The 19,740-nt window shown below is 46.1% G+C and overlaps 1 protein-coding gene across 2 annotated transcripts in view; it reads left to right on the top strand.

Moving 5' to 3' along the window:
- ctdspla (CTD (carboxy-terminal domain, RNA polymerase II, polypeptide A) small phosphatase-like a) overlaps positions 1 to 19,740 on the top strand; it is a 169,188-nt gene that overhangs the window by 129,599 nt on the left and 19,849 nt on the right. Inside the window, exons 3-5 of one of the 2 annotated variants that reach the window (XM_070881780.1) lie at positions 3,189 to 3,221; positions 5,626 to 5,727; positions 13,168 to 13,224. In XM_070881780.1, the coding sequence (XP_070737881.1) occupies positions 3,189 to 3,221; positions 5,626 to 5,727; positions 13,168 to 13,224 (192 nt within the window). The remainder of the gene's footprint in view (positions 1 to 3,188; positions 3,222 to 5,625; positions 5,728 to 13,167; positions 13,225 to 19,740) is intronic. The other variant, XM_070881781.1, reaches the window with a different exon arrangement.

Below are 19,740 nucleotides of genomic sequence, written 5' to 3'. Positions count from 1 at the left end.
CTCTCGCTTTCCTCCTCTTCCCGCTCTCCTCCTCCTCTCCTCCATTTTCTCTCTCTCCCTTCTATCATCCTCCCTCTCTCTTCTCTTTACTCTTTCCCTCGTTCATCGTCTGTATTGACAGTAATATTGGACATGAAGTTCCTGTTAACTTTAGAAACATAGAAAATAGGTGCAGGAGTAGGCCATTCGGCCCTTCGAGCCTGCACCACCATTCAATACGATCATGGCTGATCCTTCACCTCAGTACCCCTTTCCTGCTTTCTCTCCATACCCCTTGATCCCCTTAGCCGTAAGGGCCATATCTAACTTCCTCTTGAATATATCCAATGAACTGGCATCAACAACTCTGCGGCAGGGAATTCCACAGGTTCACAATTCTCTGAGTGAAGAAGTTTCTCCTCATCTCAGTCCTAAATGGCCTACTCCTTATCCTAAGACTGTGTCCCCTGGTTCTGGACTTCCCCAACATCGGGAACATTCTTCCTGCATCTAACCTGTCCCATCCCATCAGAATCTTATATGTTTCTTTGAGATTCCCTCTCATCCTTCTAAACTCCAGTGTATAAAGGCCCACTTGATCCAGTCTCTCCTCATAGGTCAGTCCAGCCATCCCTGGAATCAATCTGGTGAACCTTTGCTGCACTCCCTCAATAGCAAGAACGTCCTTCCTCAGATTAGGAGACAAAAACTGAACACCATGCTCCAGGTGAGGCCTCACCAAGGCCCTGTACAATTGCAGTAAGACTTCCCTGCTCCTATACTCAAATCTCCTAGCTAGGAAGACCAACATGCCATTTGCCGCCTTCACCACCTGCTGTACCTGCATGCCAACTTTCAATGACGACTGAACCATGACACCCACGTCTCGTTGCACCTCCCCTTTTCCTAATTTGCCGCTATTCAGATAATATTCTGCCTTCGTGTTTTTGCCCCCAAAGTGGATAACCTCACATTTATCCACATTATACTGCACCTGCCATGCATTTGCCCACTCACCTAACCCTGTCCAAGTCACCCTGCAGCCTCTTAGCATCCTCCTCACAGCTCACACCGCCAGCCAGTTTAGTGTCATCTGCAAACTTGGAGATTATACACTCAATTCCTTCATCCAAATCATTGATATATATTGTAAAGAGCTGGGGTCCCAGCACTGAGCCCTGCGGCACTCCACTAGTCACTGCCTCCCATTCTGAAAAGGACCTGTTTATCCCGACTCTCTGCTTCCTGTCTGCCAACCAATTCTCTATCCACGCCAGTACATTGCCCCAATACCATGTGCTTTGATTTTGCACACCAATCTCTTATGTGGGACCTTGTCAAAGGCCTTTTGAAAGTCCAAATACACCACATCCATTGGTTCTCCCTTGTCCACTCTACTAGTTACATCCTCAAAAAAATTCCAGAAGATTTGTCAAGCATGATTTCCCTTTCATAAATCCATGCTGACTTGGACCAATCCTGTCACTGCTTTCCAAATGTGCTGCTATTTCATCCTTAATAATTGATTCCAACATTTTCCCCACTACTGACGTCAGGCTAACTGGTCTATAATTACCTGTTTTTTCTCTCCCTTTTTAAAAAAAATGGTGTTACATTAGCTACCCTCCAGTCCATAGGAACTGATCCAGAATCGATAGACTGTTGGAAAATGATCACCAATGCATCCACTATTTCTAGGGCCACTTCCTTAAGTACTCTGGGATGAAGACAATCAGGCCCCGGGATTTATCGGCCTTCAATCCCATCAATTTCCCCAACACAATTTCCTGCCTAATTAGGATATCCTTCAATTCCTCCTTCTCACTAGACCCTCGGTCCCCTAATACATCCGGAAGGTTATTTGTGTCTTCCTTCGTGAAGACAGAACCAAAGTATTTGTTTAATTGGTCTGCCATTTCTTTGTTCCCCATTGTAAATTCACCTGAGTCCGACTGCAAGGGACCTACATTTGTCTTCACTTCTCTTTTTCTCTTCACATATCTATAGAAGCTTTTGCTGTCAGTTTTTATGTTCCCGGCAAGCTTCCTCTCGTACTCTATTTTCCCCCTCCTAATTAAACTCTTTGTCGTCTGCTGAATTCTAAATTTCTCCCAGTCCTCAGGTTTGCTGCTTTTTCTGGCCAATTTATATGCCTCTTCCTTGGATTTAACACTATCCTTAATTTCCCTTGTTAGCCACGGTTGAGCCACCTTCCCTGTTTTATTTTTACTCCAGACACTGATGTACAATTGTTGAAGTTCATCCATGTGATCTATAAATGTTTGCCATTGCCTATCCACCGTCAACCCTTTAAGTATCACTCGTCAGTCTATTCTAGCCAATTCACGCCTCATGCCGTCGAAGTTAGCTTTCCTTAAGTTCAGGACCCTCGTCTCTGAATTAACTGTGTCACTCTCCATCTTAATAAAGAATTCTACCATATTATGGTCACTCTTCCCCAAGGGCCCTCGCACAACAAGATTGCTAATTAGTCTCTTCTTATTACACATCACCCAGTCTAGGATGGCCAGCTCTCTAGTTGGTTCCTCAACATATTTGTCAAGAAAACCATCCCTAATCACTCCAGGAAATCCTCCTCCACCGCATTGCTACCAGTTTGGTTAGCCCAATCTATATGTAAATTAAAGTCGCCTGTGATAACTGCTGTACCGTTATTGTACACATTCCTTATTTCTTGTTTGATGCTGTCCCCGACCTCACTACTACTATTTTTAAGTCTAAAAATAGATTAACCAGATGCTGGTAAATGCAGCTGTATGGATTCTTTGGCCATTTCTGGACTCTGCATTATGATGTAATTTTAAGTGTGTTTTTAGTGCTATTATAAATCAACATTATATTGGCTGGATTCCACTGCATTCACTTTTTTTAAACCGAGAGTTTGGCTCTCACGCACGATGATACCATTTGAAGAGTTTAAAGTGGGGCTTTCCTTGGTTGAGATTTCTGCAATGCTCTGTCTTTATCTCTGACACCTGTTTAAATCCAGTGATGGAGAGAGGAGATAATCTGACTGGGCGACGCTCTCTGATATCCCCCGTGTAAAGCCCAGTTTCTGAGAGCAGGTTATTGGGCGACAGCTTCGACTTTGGTTGATCTTATTTTCTTTCCACATTAATTTCTTTATGTTGCATATTGATGAAGATTTTTCTTTTGTCTTTATTTTGTCTGTTTTATTCGTTCTCCAGTCTGACCAGGTGCAGGTCATCCCCAGTCCCAGTGTATGTATTATTTCATTTTCTGTTCTACCCCTATTGCATGCTTTCGACCTGCTTGTGGGCCGTACACGCGGATTATTTGAATCCTGGTAACCCAGTGCACAGCAGTATATATCATGATCCATTTAACTGTCGCATGGTCTGAAACAAGCTTAGCTTCCAGTGGAGTGACGGTAATCAGGGGTGTACTGAGATGCTGTGTTTAATCATGTGCTTTATTTGACACTACATTAATTTTGTGTTTACTTTTGCCTAGAAATATTTGTTTTCAAATCTCTTGTAATTTCCAGTAGTGAGGATGAGGGTGTCGAGTTAATGTGGCCGCTGGCGTATCTGCCCCTTGACCAGTCACAGCGCTGGCGTATCTGCCCCTTGACCAGTCACAGCGCTGGCGTATCTGCCCCTTGACCAGTCACACCGCTGGCGTATCTGCCCCTTGACCAGTCACAGCGCTGGCGTATCTGCCCCTTGACCAGTCACAGCGCTGGCATATCTGCCCCTTGACCAGTCACAGCGCTGGCGTATCTGCCCCTTGACCAGTCACAGCGCTGGCGTATCTGCCCCTTGACCAGTCACACCGCTGGTACAGAGAAATGAAAAAATGAATTGAAATCCATGTTTCAGTTGAGCCACAATAAACGCCCTCACCCTTGCGCTGCCTGTCACGCACTTGCTCCCTTTTATCTGTCTCTTTGGTTTTGCAAAAGTTTTTTTTTTAAAACGAGCATTTGGCCGAAACTATCTACTAATCATACGGTTTGTTTAGTTGATGGCATGACATAACTTTATAATTTGGGAGCTGGGACCCTCAAACAAACCAACTGGAATTTGGTTGCAATAAAAACAGATTTCCCCGACCACAAATAGGAAAGAGTGGGGGGGAGCGGAGAGAAAAATAAATCCAGTTACAACGTTCTGTACCCTGCAGCTGTGAAATGCCTCTGAGTGTTAAATTGTGGCTGGCTATCTTGTAACTATTGTTTAAAATATAAATTCCTAGTTTTTCTTGCATTAGCTTATGACCTGTGTATGTTAGAGCATTGTACATGGTAAGACTGTTTTTGGATCCGGCCCTTATTCTGCTGAGGTTAGTGATCTCGCTGCTTAAAGCCAGACCACCGATTTAACGTCATTTTTGTATAGAAGCAGTAAACCATCTAAAAATGACGCCTTGGAATTTAAGTTGCTCATTAGGTTGCTGTCGATGCTTCGTTCATTGTGTTGAATTTATTCCCGCTGGTTAGAGCGGTGTTAGTATTTAAAGGTTTGTCCTTTACTCCCAATAATTATTCCAAATGAAAATCCAAGGTGCATTGGCATAATTACTAAAATCAATGTCATTACAGACAAAAGTGAGAATTCATTGAAAGTTTTTCATTCTCCACCTTTTACTTTGAAATATTTCTCGTGGCTTCTGAATGAAACGCCATGCTATTTCATTCTATATCTTTTTACAGGCTGCACAGCATTCCCCCACCTCCCTACTTTAGTCAATTTTCAGTCTCAAGGGCAGAAACAGTGTTCCTCAGGACCATTCACTGTAGCCGCCGCGTGTGCTGAGTTAGGTCAAAATACAACTAGGCTTAAAACGGGTCCTGTACGTTTTGGATGAATGCACAGGCTCAAGAGGCTGAACGGCCTACTCCTGTTCCTTTGTCCTTATGTTTTGTTTTTAAGGAAAATTATCTGTTTTAGAACAAAAATTGTTAAATTTCAATTGACATGGACTTAAGATTGTACTAATGCATGAAGCTGGAGGTGGGCCTCTGTGTGTTGACATACCAATGGACTGTGCATGGAGTAACAGGACACTGGCTCATGCCTGCAGCATTATGCCCAATGAATTCTTGGGGAATAAATAGGGAGGTGGGAGGAAATGTGAGGGCAGCACAAATCACAGGAGCTTCTCTCTAGTGCTTTCCAACGTGGGGAGATGGCGTTGAATCAACGGTGGAGCGGGTGGCTATTGGCCCTCTGGACTGGGAATGGGACCTGAACAAAGCAGGGCGAAAACTGGGGAAGGAACAGTGACAATTGGAATCTCATTCTAACTTGGTATTCATAAGCAAAGTCTAGTGATGTGTCCCAGATAACCATGTACTCTGGAGCTAGTTGATGAGAAATTTCCTGAGGTTTGCCTGAAATTGGGTCACAGATTGGAAGAGACGTTGTGGGGACTGAACAATCGAAGGGATAGGGTGAGCACTGATGGGCCTGATGTCAATGTTTGTGAATGAAATTGTTATTTTGCAGCCTATCTGGGCCTGTACAGATCAGATATCTGATTTTGCAGAGTCGCACGTTTATTCTATAGTATTATGGCAGCATATATGTCCTGTTATTTCAATCCTGTTTTTTTTTTTGTTTGTTTTTTGTTTGCCTTTTTGTTTTTTTTTCCTCCTTTTAGCCTCCGGCCAAATACCTCTTACCAGAGATGAGAGTATCTGATGTTGGAAAGAAATGTGTAGTCATCGACTTAGATGAAACCTTAGTACATAGTTCCTTTAAGGTACTGCAAGTTCTTTGTTCATTCTTTGTGTATTTTCTTTGTTAAATTCAAGTGTACAACTTTCAGTCTCGGGTCTAGCAGGGGCGGTGCTTGAGAAGTCATCAAGAGTGCGACGCTGTGAAAATAGCGATTGTCCATTTTATTGCAGCACGATAAAGCATGATACTTTCGTAGTTCCAAATTCTCAGCCTGTTCAAAATGGTCAGAATCTAAATGTGTTCTCGTGAGGGATGAGGACGGTACTTACTGTGGATATGATGGAAGGAAGCAAAGGAAAGGGAATTGGATATAGACTTGGAAAAGGAGACATTTTCAGGGCTATGGGAAAAGTGCTGGGGGGGTTGGGGGGACTATTTGGACAGTTTCAAAGAGCTGGCACAGGTAGGATGGGTCAAATGGCTGCCTCCCGTGCTGTATGATTGTATGAAATCCCTAACCCCTCAACTGGCTTTTGCAGTGGGTTCGCACTAACTTCTGCGTTCAATTCCGGCCCACAGCGGTGGTATGAATTGCCTTGCTGTCTGGGACGGTAATGCATAGGTTGGGGCATCCCCAGCATAGGTCCTGGTGCGTTTTGACTTGCAGCACACAAATGCCCAGATTTTAAGTACAAAGTTACAGTCAAGAGGCCGCCAGGATGGCTTGTGAAGGAAATGGAAAGTAGGGAGTCTTCATCCGAGGCTGTGCTTTGATGGTACCACAAGTAGAGGGCACTTTATTCTTGTTGGGCTTTGCTAAATCTGACTGGGAAGTGCTTGACACCGATCCCTCTTGCCCGAAACCGGGCATTTCTTTTCTCCATTACTGAGCCCCCTCTCACCTTGATGAATGTAAAAGGAAATCACCCGAGGAAGGAGGGAAAAAAACCCTCTCCTGCACACAAAGGATTTCATTCAATCTCAGCCCCTTTTGACCTGCGTCAGAGCAGCTCATGCAAACTCCGTTGACTACCAGCCAGCGACTGAAAGGAACAGAAATAAAACCTACCCATGCTCACAAAATAATGTCACGCGCTTGCCTTGGTTTCAGGGTACCTGTGCGGACATGCTTATTATGTGACGCGAGCGTTTAAATCCACACTGATGCTCAATCAAGTGTGAGCATAAACCTTTGAAATCGCAGTCCCAGTCTTCCTTGCAATGTAGGCAGGGAATGGTGACGTCGGTGCCAGGGAGGAAAGATACAATTGGCATGCTCATGGTTCTTGCTTTCAGTGGGAGAGCTGAGGGCTGATGTTTGCCCAGCACTGGTTACTTTTAATATGGAAGGGTTTACATTCACCTCAAACATTGCACTTAATAGAGAAGTCATTTTTTGGGGGAGGAAAAGTAAACCTGGTGTTTGGTACATTTGAGACCTTGGCTGGCTGACGAAAGGAACTAAGGCGGCTGTTTACAACCTGACGGTCAATAACTGTGATACCAGGTAATCTATAAGAGCGCAGGTCAGCGTGACCGGTTTGTGTTTTGATCTAATTAATAGTATGTTGGTGCCTTGTGGCCTTATTTGTTCCCTACCCGTATCCCGTCTCTCCTGCAAGCAGTGACGTACAGGTGACGTAAGTGGTCCTGTGTGTGGTGGGGGGGCGCTTGCCCATTCTTCATGTACGAGCAAGTGTCGGCAGACGGTCTAACCCTCACAGTGGAGCTCAACCCCAATCCTCTGATTCCAGCACAGGCGGGTGGCTGGGCAGCAGTTACGAATGGTGTGGCGAACTAGGGAAATGCTGAGGCCACTTGTAGTCCAAGTGCGATTTGATGGCTCGGTGTGGACTAGAAGGAAAAACTTGCATTTATATAGCGCCTTTCACCATCTTAGGACTTCCCAAAGCACTTCACAGCCAAGGAAGTACTTGTGAATTGTAGGCAACGCGGCAACCGATTGTCCACCGCAAGCTCCCACAAACAGCAATGTGATAATGACCCGATAATCTGTTTTTTTTTTTAAGTGATGTTGGTTGAGGGATAAATATTAGCCAGGACACTGGGGATAACTCCCCTGCTCTTCTTCGAATAGTGCCATGGGATCTTTTATGTCCACCTGAGAGAGCAGACAGGGCCTCAGTTTAACTGCCCCTACTGCATTGGGTGTGCCAGCTTAGACTTTATGCTCCAGTTTGTGGAGTGGAACTTGAATCCCCGACCTCCTTACTCCGAGGCAAGAGTCAACAAGCCATGCTGACACCTTGATGTACAGTCTTGAAGACTGTACTTCATTTGTTGCATGATTATGAGCCCCCTTGGCTTACTTGCACAGTAAATGATCTGTCTCCTCTGGTCACTGCACGTCGGTACATAGAATGTACAGCACAGAAACAGGCCATTCGGTCCAACTGGTCTATGCCGGTGTTTATGCTCCACACGAGCCTCCTCCCACCCCTCTTCTCACCCTATCAACATATCCTTTATATTCCTTTCTCCCTCGTGTGTTTATACAGCTTCTCCTTAAATGCATCAATGCTATTTGCCTCTAACTCCCATCTGGTAGTGAGTTCCATGTTAACCCAGCTGTGCGCTGGAGTACCCGTGAGTCGTGCCACACGAGTGTTGGGGCAGGGGTTCAAGCCTGCAATCTGCTAACTAAACGGAGTTGACAGTCTCGTACACGCTGTTGGTGGGGGGGGGGGCGGGTGACACCATGCTGCGGAGCATCTAGCTTTAAAAGTCTGGCGTGAGCAGTATTCATTCACGTGCAGAAGGCTCGCCCACCTATTTCCCCATCAACCATCCACTCCTGAAAGCGCTGGCTAGCATTGAGGTTTGAGGAGTGATTCTGTGATCCAGCACTCCTGGTGATGAGCAGCACCCACAGGGAGCTTCCAGTGGCACATCAGAAGGCCATTCAACCCCTCGAGCTTGTTCCGCAATTCAGTTAGATCATGTCCTATCTGTATCTCCACTTCATTTAACGTCTTGGCTCCCTATTCCTCAATACCCTTGCCGAACAAAAATCGGATCAATCTCCATTTTGAAATTTTCAATTGACCTCTGGCCTGAACAGCTGTTTGAGGGAGAGAGTTCCAGATTTTCACGACCGTTGTGTGAAGACCCGCTTCTTGGCAGCACCCCTGTGTTGCCTAGCTGTAATTGTTATACCCCCTTGTTCTGTACTCCCCCACCACAGGAGATAGGTTCTCGCTCTCTACCCTATCAAATAATCATCTTAAACACCTCAATTGGATCACCACTTTTTTTTATATTCAAGGAAATACAAGCCGCGTCTATGCAACCTGTCCTCATAATTTAACCCTTTTAGCCCCGGGATCACTCTGGTGAATCTGTGCTGTACCCCTCCGAGGTCACTGAAGGAATGACCAGCCAGGATACACCACCTTTGGGCATGGCCTAGCCCTGCCAATCCACAGGTACTGGCAGCCCTCTCCCGACACTGAATGTCAGCAGACCACGTGGTGCCACTATCACAAGCCATCTTCCTGCTCCATTTCTACCACCACAAGGCTGTCTCCTTTCCGAGTCGGTGTCCTTCCATAAAGTACCAGGATGAGACCGAGTCCTGGGATTGAGTGCACCAATGTCTAGCTGATTCTACTACCTATCTAACCGGGTCACAGCGTCACTGCATAATGAGAGAGGGTGTTCATGGCATAGCAGGAGCTGTTAACTTCTAATACACTGCAGAATCCACCAACTCCATCTGACACACACCTTTTCAATGAAATTAATGGAATATAGAGGCAGTTACTAAAATTTCCAGAAACAACTCATTAAAGACAAAGAACAAAATTGTTGCTGGAACTCGTATGTTTTGTGGAAGTGTTTTTCTTTTAATCCTCAAACTTCTCAAGAAACTTTCACCATGTGGAAAGCTGCCTTTTATATTTAACTTGTGACACAGCTGCAAATCGCAAGCGGATTGTCAATGCAGTAGCCACTTTTCCCCTTCAACAACTGTTTGCTCTCCATAAGTCTGTCGGGAACCGGATACTGCTCCGTACCTGTGAAGGCTCTGCTCACTCCTTTCTCGTACACCCACCCTCCAGCTTACTATTGAGTCTTTCTCCTCTCTCTTGTGCTCATTTGGCCCAACTGGCCTCCTCCCACCCTACTTCATCTCACCCTATCCGCACATCCTTCTATTCCTTTCTCCCTCATGTACTTATCTCGCTTCCCCTTAAAGGCATCTATGGCATTCGCCTCCACCGCGTTTCGCATTCTAACTACTCGCTGGGTAAGGACATTTCTCCAGAATTCGATGGTCAATGCTCCTCCGAGCTTTCCATTGTCGTGAGCTGCATGTCCTGCCCTACACGTACCTTCCTTCTCTCTGCATCCTCACTGTGCCCAAATCAAGGTTGGTCACATCAATCACCTCCTGCCCTTAAATCCTCCTTTCTCAGGATCTCAAAACTATAGAGCTCCTCACCTCCCTTCCTCCTACAGTCTAAGACCTTTTCAAACCCCACTTGGTTTATGTCATACCTCGCTCTTTCCCACCTACATTATAGGCCCTCGGCCCCTTCGCCTTTGTTTCTCACTCATTTAAATAAAAGGACAACATAATTTTCCATGAGAGCATTCAGTCACAAAGCAATTATCCCAAAACAGCAGCATCCATCATATTGAGTGAGTCGCATTTATGAGCGAGAATCAGTTCAGATATCTCCGTGGTTTTAGGAACTCCGGCTATGCAGGCCTACATGTTCAGCACTTCGCTGCCATTACACTGTGCTGTGAGACCCACAGGCGTGGCTGTTTCCCAGCGACTGAGCATGACGGCAACTTCCTGCCGTTCATGTGTGGGGTGCCCTCTCCTGGTTACTTTTTAATAGCAAAGGTTTCTTTTTTGTGTGTGGCCCAATGCTGTCGTCAGTTCTAAGCACACAATCTGCGCTTTGGAAAGTTACAGATGTTTGGTTAGTCTGGGTTTACTTGGCTTCTTAGTGGTACTGATGCATGCTATCATGCATGCAAACTGTTCCCAAGTTCTGTTTCTGCCATTTCAATTTTCTTTTAATCTACTAAAAGAACTGTGAAGCTAAACCTCGCAATTGCACAGGGTTTCCAGCACAAACAGGCCGTTTGTCCCAATTGGTCTATGCCGGTGTTTATGCTCCATACCAGCCTCCTCCCACCTGCTTCATCCAATCCTATCTGCATATCCTATTCCTTTCTCCCTCATGTGCTTATCTAACTTCCCCTTAAAGGCATCCGTGCTAATGCCTCAACCACTCCCTGTGGTAGCGAGTTCCACATTCGAACCACTCTGGGTAAAGAAGTTTCTCCTGAATTCCCTCTTGGAATTATTGGTGACTATCTTATATTTGTGGCCTCTAGTTTTAGTCTTTCCCACAAGTGGAAACATCTTCTCTACGTCTACCCTATCAAAACCCCTCATCCTTTTAAAGACTAATGTTTGCACAGGATTCCGTTCCCCTCCCTCCTCCTACGCTCAATTGGTAAAAGTAGTGACTGTTTCATCTCTGCAGGCCCGTAAGTTTTACCTTATTGGTTGTGTTAGAAGTTCCCTGACAAGGTTGTAGGTTCGAGCTCCACTATGGATTTGAGCTCATGATCTAGGCTGTGCATTATTTTGGGGGAGTGCTGCATTGTCAGATGCCGTCTCTCAGTTAAACCGAGGCCTGATCAGATGGACCTTTTTTCAAGAAGAACAGGGAGTTCTTCTGGTATCCTGACCAACATTCACCCCACAAGAAAAACAGATTAACTGTTCATTCACTTCATTCGCTGTTTGTTGGACTGTGCTGTGTGCAAAAAATATTTTTCTAATTATCTGGTTTTGGGACACGGGCAACGCTGGCAAGACCTATAGGGTATGGCAGTGGCCAAGGTAGGTAGATGGAGTTAGGATACAGATCCGCCATGATCTCATTAATGGTGAAACAGGCTCGATTAACAGAATGGCCTCCTCCTGTCCCTGTGTTCCTAATTTGCTGCCTATCCCTAGTTGCCCTGAAGGGGTGATAGAATTCTTACAAGGACGATACCAGAACTGTGAGGTTATACCAATCCGGAAAGCTTAAACAGACCGAGGGGCGATCTAATAGCAGTCTTTAAAATTATGAAAGGGTACGATAGGGTAAATGTAGAGAGCATTTTTCCACTTATGGGTAGACCAATTCTAGGGGCAGAAATATAAGATAGTCACTAATAAATGCAACAACAACAGTTTTCATTTATATAGCGCCTTTAACAAAATAAAACTTCCCACGGCACTTCACAGGGGTGTTATAAGACAACAATAAAAATTGACACCAAGCCAGATAAGAAGAGATTGCAGCAGATGACCAAAAGCTTGGTCAAAGAGAGAGGTTTTAAGGAGCGTCTTGAAGGAGGTTTCGGGAGGGAGTTCCACAGCTTGGGGCCTAGGCAACTGAAGTCACGGCCACCGATGGTTGAGCAGTTATAATCATGGAACGCTCAAGAGGGTAGAATTTGAGGAGTGCAGATATCTCGAGGGTTTGTGGGGCTGGAGGAGATTCGAGATGGGGAGGGGCGAGGCCATGGAGGGATTTGTAAACGAGGATGAGAATTTTGAAATTGAGGTGTTGCTTAACCAGGAGCCAATGTAGGCCAGCGAGCACAGGGGTGATGGGTGAGCGGGACTTGGCGCGAGTTAGGACACGGACTTCCGAGTTTCAATAGGGAATTCAAGAGAAACTTCTTCACCCAGAGAATGTTTAGAATGTGGAACCCGCTACCACAAGGAGTGGTTGAGTCGAATAACATCGATGCATTTAAGGGGAAACTAGTTCAGCACATTAGAGAGAATGGAGTAGAAGGATATGCTGATGGGGTGAGCTGAAGAGGAGTGGTCATGGACTTGTGTGGATCATAAACACTAGCATGGATCAGTTAGGCCGAATGGCCTGATTCTGTGCTGTAATTTCTGGCTAGGGAGGAAGGGGGGGAGAACATGGTTTCTGATTGCTCTTCAAGGACTCCTTCAGTGAAAGCAGACATGTGAGTAGTGCAGGAGGGCTGGATTGGATTTGGGGTGGATGCTCCTGCAATTGAACACTCATCTGCCGGCACTCGCTGTTCCTCTTCCATGGCTCGCGCATGAGAGAAAGGCCCTTGAACCGGTAATTCGGCACGAGTTTGTGTCTGCAGCGAATGGAGGGATAACCTCACACAGGACCACGGAGAGGAACTGGTTTAACTTTAGCTTAGTTCGTTGCATGTTGCCAGCTGAAAAGCATGCATCATGCTGCATGTACAATAAACAATTGAGAAAATGTTAATTCCCCAGCTTTATATAACCACATGGAAAACAATAGATTGAAAAATATCACTGATGTTCAAACCTGTCGATTCTCAGATTTAATCATCTTGTCTAAGATAAGTACATGTCTCAATGTAAACAGACTGCTCAAATTGTTTGCAGTGAAACTGTGTTAACAGCATTAGCGTTTGCACGACACACCGTGATTTATAATGACTGCCTTTTGTTTATTTACAGCCTATTAACAATGCTGATTTCATTGTTCCTGTTGAAATAGATGGGACTGTTCACCAGGTAAGTAATCTTACTGTAAACGACACATCCTTAATTACACAAAAGACCAAGGTTCAGAGGGGCGAGTGCTGCATGTTGGATCAAGCTGGCATCGTGCTGAGAAACTGAGCTGTTTACGAAGCACACAAGCCGAGTGATGCAGAAGTGGCATTGTAGAATCACAAGCGACCAAAGAATTGAGGGGGCACAAAGGGTTTAATTGTAGAGATGGGAAACCTGTGAAATGAAATAACCAAAAAAATGTGGAGGTGGTTCCAAACTACAACGGTCACATGTTTGTGCAGTGTATTTAGATTAGAATAGGTGTTGCACACTTTCGGTACATAATTGGTCACAAAATAGCAGAACTGCAAGAAATTCTAAACTCCTATTTGAGCGGCTGGACAGGGTTCACCAGAGATCTGTGGTCACTGGTGTTGTGTGGCTGGTTAGTAAGAGTGCAGGGTAGCTGTTGATTCTCTCCCTCATCACCACCAGGCACCTCGCCCTTGCTTCATAACTGCCAATCAGACTGTGATTAGGCTTACCCACGCACAAGGCTCGCTACTCAGGCCAGAACACTTACTGCAGTAACTATCTGGGATTAGATCAACAACAGCAACTTGCAGTTATATAACCGTCCAAAGGCGCTTCTCAGGAATGTTAGCAAAAAAAAAATTTGACACCGACCCACCGAAAGAGACATTAGGACAACATGATAGGTTTCAAAAAAGAAAAAAACTTGGATTTATATAGCACCTTTTCTGATCATCGGATGTCTCAAGCCAATAAGGCACTTTTTGGAGTGTAGTCACTGTTGTAATGTGGGAAAGGCGGCAGCAAATTTGCGCACAGCAAGTTTCCACAACCAGCAATGTGATGATGACCAGATAATCTGCTTTTTTGTTACGTTGATTGAGGGATAAATATTGGCCAGGACACCGGAGATAACTCCCCTGCTCCTCTTCAAAATAGTGCTATGGGATCTTTTATGCCCACCAGAGAGATCAGACAGGGCCTCAGTTTAACGTCTCATCCGAAAGACGGCACCTCCGACAGTGCAGCACGCTCTCAGCACTGCACTGGAGTGTCAGCCTAGATTTATGTGCTCAAGTCCTTGGAGTGGGTCTTAAACCCACAACCTTCTGACTCCGAGGCGAGTGTGCTACCCACTGAGTCACAGCTGACACTCCATGGCCTCGAGGCTTAAAGAGTGTTTTAAAGGAGGAGCGAGAGGCGGGGAGATTTAGGGAGAGAATTCCAGAGCTTGGGGCCTCTGCATCTGAAGGCACAGCCGCCAATGGGGGAGCAATTAAAATCAGGGATGCACAAGAGGCCAGAATTGGTGGAGCGTAGAGATCGTGGAGGGTTGTAGGCCTAGTGTAGCTTACAGAGATGGGGAGGAGCGAGGCCATGGAGGGATTTGAAAACAAGGATGAGAATTTTAAAATCGAGGCATTGCCAGATCGGGAGCCACTGTAGGTCAGCGAGCACAGGGATGGCGGGTGAGCGGGACTTGGTGCGAGTTAGGACACGGGCAGCCGAGTTTTAGATGAGCTCAATTTTATGGAGGCATAAGATGGGGAGGCTGGCCAGGAAAACATTAGAATAGTCTAGTCTGGAGGTAGCAGGCATGGATGAAGGTTGCAGCAGCAGATGAGCTAAGGCGGGGGGGGGCAATGTTACGGAGATAGTAGTCTTGGTAACTGGCTATCACTTCAGATACTGCGCGTAGTGTACTGAGGCGTTGTTAACATAACTGGTAATTATTAAACCGCTTTGAATGATATTGTAATGTAAGCTCAGTTACTGAGGGACCACACAAGATTCTGACCAAAGGAGCTCAGTTATACTAACCACCGCCACATAAAGCTAATATTAAAAAAGCAAATCATGTGATCTCTACATTCAAATGCCTTGGCTGCTGTTGAATTAAGTCAGTAGGAATTTTTAGCTTGTATTCAGACTTGTTTTAATGCAAGGCACTGAAGTAGACTGTGGTAGATGTGGTGATAACTCCGGGTGGGAACACAGCCTGGCGAGCAGCCGGCCTGTCCAGGAACAGCAGAGGGGGGGCCCGGCCCATTTTAATGGCTAGGCCTCTGTTACATTCTGCTGAATGGATTCCTGCCCGAACCCGGCGGGAATGGCGACGAGGTGTGCGTGAGCAGGATTTCAGCAGGTCACTGTGGGGACCCAAGGGAACGGACCCCAGCACACGGTAAAGTGGGGGAAGGGGGTTGGGGTCCAGAGGCAATCGCGTTTGGGGGTGGGGAGGGATGCCCAAGGTTTCCTTGAGCCGCTCAGAGGAGCACTCCTCTTCCTCCTGGCCTACAAGGAAACCAAACATAAACCTTCCTCTTCAAGCAGAGGGTTGTGAGGCGGGGGGTCTGGAACTCACTGCCTGGAAGGGTGATGGAAGCAGAAACCTTCACCACATTTAAAAGGTACTTGGAGGGCACTGGCAGTGCCGTAACCTGCAGCATTACGGACCTAGAGCTAGTAATTGGGAATAGACTGGATGACCTCTTGTTGGCTGATGCAGATATGATGGCACGTACTGCAGGGAATAGAATACGGCCAGGGTGATCCGGACTAGTTTTGATCGCTTGGATGGGTCGGAGAGGAATTTTCCCAGATTTTTTTCCCCCCCCATTGGCCTGGGTTTTTAATCTGGTTTTTGCCTCTCCCAGGAGATCACATGGCTCCGGTTGGGGTGGAATGTAGAATGTTTTAGTATAAGGGGTGTCACAGTTGTGTGAGGCGGTTTGGTTGGTGCTCTTTACCTTTCCGCCATTGTTCATTGGTTTATATGTAACCTTCAGGGCTGCTGACGGAGGGCCGTGCGGCTCTTTGTCGGCCGGCGCGGACACCGTGGGCCGAAATGGCGGCCTCCTGCGCTGTAAACTTCTATGTTTCTGGCCCCGGCTGCTGTGACTGCCCGGTTTGGTCAGGTGGGGAAGCCGTGAGTGCTTCCTCGTGCAGGCCTGGGGTTAATATTGCTGTCGGGGCCCGGATGATGTCACAAAGGGCCCTATGGCTTTGGGCGGGTGTACCCGGACCTTGCAATTTAAAAATAGCATTAGGCGGGAAGCTAGCGGATAATTCTCTGGCACCATTTAACTGCCCCCATTCCGGTTCTCCTGGGCAGGGAGGAGGTGGTTAGAATTCCCCTCCATATATGCTATATACCTTGGGTACATACGTTGCTAAACTGCAGCTGGATTGTTGGCAGTAGCTGAGCAACAATTGACTGAGGATCAAATGTAGATCACTATGCCACAGGATGGCAATGGAGTAATGTGAGGCCTGCAGTATTTTTAGAATAATCGTTCCTTTTACCGTGAAGTAAAATAGCTCAGCGGTGTGACTGAATACGCAGCAAAACGCAGCCGCTGCACTCAGCCATGTGTACAAAGTTGGAGCGTCTAATTTCAACCGGAGTACACTGACAACTGTCGGGCTTCTGACCTCTACAATATGCACTGGGTTCTGAAATCAGTGTTTCTCTGCTGGTACTTGGGTCTGACTGTGTAGCCCAGACCAGTGTCCTCTGCTGCTAATAATTCACAGCTCAAAACGCTGCAAACACACTTAAACACGAGTATGTGCTAACTTTGCTTGTCTCACTGGATGGAAACCGATGCAGAAAAGGCTGTTCTTGCCATGTGTTGAGCACACAGTGTTGGGCTGCGCTTCAGTTTGGATCCAATCTGTGCTATGCTTTGTGTAAAGGGATGTGATGCCGACAGTCTGTGTGTCTCTCACTTTGAGCAAAAAAAATTCACCTGCTTTTGTTTAAACAGAAATATTTGAAGCAAGTGTGAAATGAGAGAGGTTTGGATGAGAACACCTTCCATCCATGAAAAATGTCAAGCCTGCTATTTCCCCCTTGCAGAATCCAGCTGCTCCTTAAATTAGCTCAATACCCTTTCCTCGACCATCTTTCCTCGCAGCTCACAGATAAAGAACACATCTGTCCTAAATGTGCCCTTCACTACTACTAACTTGTGTCGCCTTATCCTGCTGCTCCCCGCTTAGCCACAAGTATTACTGAGTTAACATACATCTCCATAAGATCCCCTCTGGGATGTTTCTCTTTGAAGCTGAATTTATGGGCCCAAGTTTCCACATGATTCGCGCCTGATTTTTAGGAGCAACTGGTGGAGAACGGACTATCTTAGAAATCGCAATTCTCCACATTTTTTTTTCCTGCAGTTCTAGTCAGGTAGAACAGTTCTACTTTGGAACAGAATTTTTTCTTCAAAAGGGGGAGTGTCCGGCCACTGACGCCTGATTTGAAAGTTTCCACAGTGAAAACGTACTCCAAACTAACTTAGAATGGAGCAAGTGAAGATTTTTGTAGAACTGAAAAAACCTTGTCTACACATTAAAAAAAAATCAGGCGCAGGTTACAAATTAGGCGTCCAGAACGAGGGAGGGGGGGGAAGTCATTAAATTCTACAATAAATCCTTATTTATACTTATACAAATAAATCCAACTTGAATAAACATTTATAAGCAAAGAATAGATTAAATAAACCATCTTCCTACCTGTGTGAAAGTGCTTCAGCCAGCCTCACAAGTTCGTTCGTTCGTTCGTTCCCGACGGCAGGGGGGGAGGAGGAAGCTGTTCCCGACGGCGGGAGGGAGGGAGTGCAGGCCCGCCCGAACGCAGCGGGGGGGGGGGGGGGAGGGGTAGAAGGAGGACGTTCCCGACGGTGGGAGGGAGGGAGACAGTGAGAAGGCTGCAGGAAGCCTCAGTGCTGATATGCTGATGGCAATGTGCTTTTATTAAAAAAAACTGTTCAAAAATTAAAGAACTACAAAAATGGCTCAGTGCCAATGTTTTCCTTCACACTGCGCGTGCGCGAATGCTCCAACGCGCACGCGCAGGGTTGCCGGCAGGAAAAAACTAATTTAAATAGTACACACCCCCTCCCACGTACAAAATCGGCGCGAGTGTAGGCTCCGCCCCCCTGGGCGCCGCGCCAAACAGACAAGGAGCTGCAGGGCTCTCCAGAATCGCGAGTTATTTTTCCGGCGCCGTTTTAGGCGCGAAAAACGGGCGCCCAGCTCAGAGGGGCGCCCGTTTTTTATCGTGTGGAAACTTGGGCCCTATATGTTGTTCCTCGATACAAACTGTATGGGAGGACAGATATCCAAGCATTTCAGCACCAAGTACTGAAGTTTTTATAACTGGCCAGTAGTCTGCCAATTCACAATGATGACAGCTGGGAGGGTGGGATTTTCTCCAGACACCTCAGTAGGTCACACCAATGGACTGCAGTTAGGAGGAATCCCAGGAGTTTACGCAAGTTGTCCAACTCCTTTTATGAAGCAGTTAATCAACTAACGATTGTGGATGGGAGTCAATTCACGTGACCGTTATTTGTATGGAGAGGAGGAAAATTTATCCAATCTCGAGACTTAAGAGGACCTGAATATTAAACTATCAGGCCTTGAGCAAGATTGAAGAAGAATATTACTAAGGTCTTTTAAATGTAGCAAGGCACTGATAACATGGCCATCTGCTCATTGTTAAACTAACGAGGGAACACAAGTGCAAAATGCTCATTTATAAATCCCTCCACTGCCTCATACCTTCCTACCGGGAAGATCTCCAACCAAGTGTCCTAGCCTGTTCCCTTTGCTCCTCTGACTGGTTTGCTTTGTGTAGCTTGCTCCCTCTGCTCTGCCATCAGTGGGCCATCGTTCAGTCACTCTGCCAATGCCCTCTGAAACTCTTCCTTCAAACAAATCCCTCTGCCCTGCCACTCCATTCAAATCCCTCATCGTTTTCTTTGAGCTTTAGATGCTTATGGCCTTCTTTCTCATTAACTGCCTTGAGATGTTCTTGTACATGGAGATGCCCAACCAATAGAAGTTGCTATTATCGGGACTTCTGATTTCAATATATGGGCACTGGCCACCCTGCCACGGTTCTCCGTCCTTCATGTGTGAGCCTGGTGACTGAATGTCAGCAACTGAACTCGATCCTCTCCTTGCCTGATCTCTACACACCTGAACGTTCAGCAGGCCTTACTGGATAATGATCAGCAGCAGGAGTCTTGGGCATTTCCCCCATAGCAAGCACGTGACTGCTGCCTCACAGATCAGCTGACTCACCATAGACTGCGGATCGCCCTATTCTGTATGTAGTACTTTTTAAGAATGCAAGACGTCAACTTGTAGAATGTTGAGTCCTACTGTAAGAATAATGATTCCATTAAGCCCCTCCAGCGTGTTCAATTAGATCTGTATCTTTACCTGCCTTGGTTCAGTAACTCTTGATACCCTTGCCTAACACAAATCTTACTGATCTCAGTTTGACACATTAACTTGACCTCATCCTAAACTGCTTTTTGGGGGAGAAAGTTCCAGGTTTCCAATACTGTGTGAAGAAGTGCTTCCTGACATCACCTCTGAACGGCCTAGCTCTAATTTTATGGTTATGCCCCTTGTATATTTTTGCATATCTGTGTGCCGGATCGAATCAGTGCTGCGGTTTAAACCATTACACTGTGGCTGTGATAC

This window comes from Pristiophorus japonicus, chromosome 5, assembly GCF_044704955.1.
Source record: "Pristiophorus japonicus isolate sPriJap1 chromosome 5, sPriJap1.hap1, whole genome shotgun sequence".
Lineage (NCBI taxonomy): Eukaryota > Metazoa > Chordata > Chondrichthyes > Pristiophoridae > Pristiophorus > Pristiophorus japonicus.
Note: the sequence above shows the minus strand (reverse complement) of the source record. Positions and strands in the feature narration are given on the sequence as shown.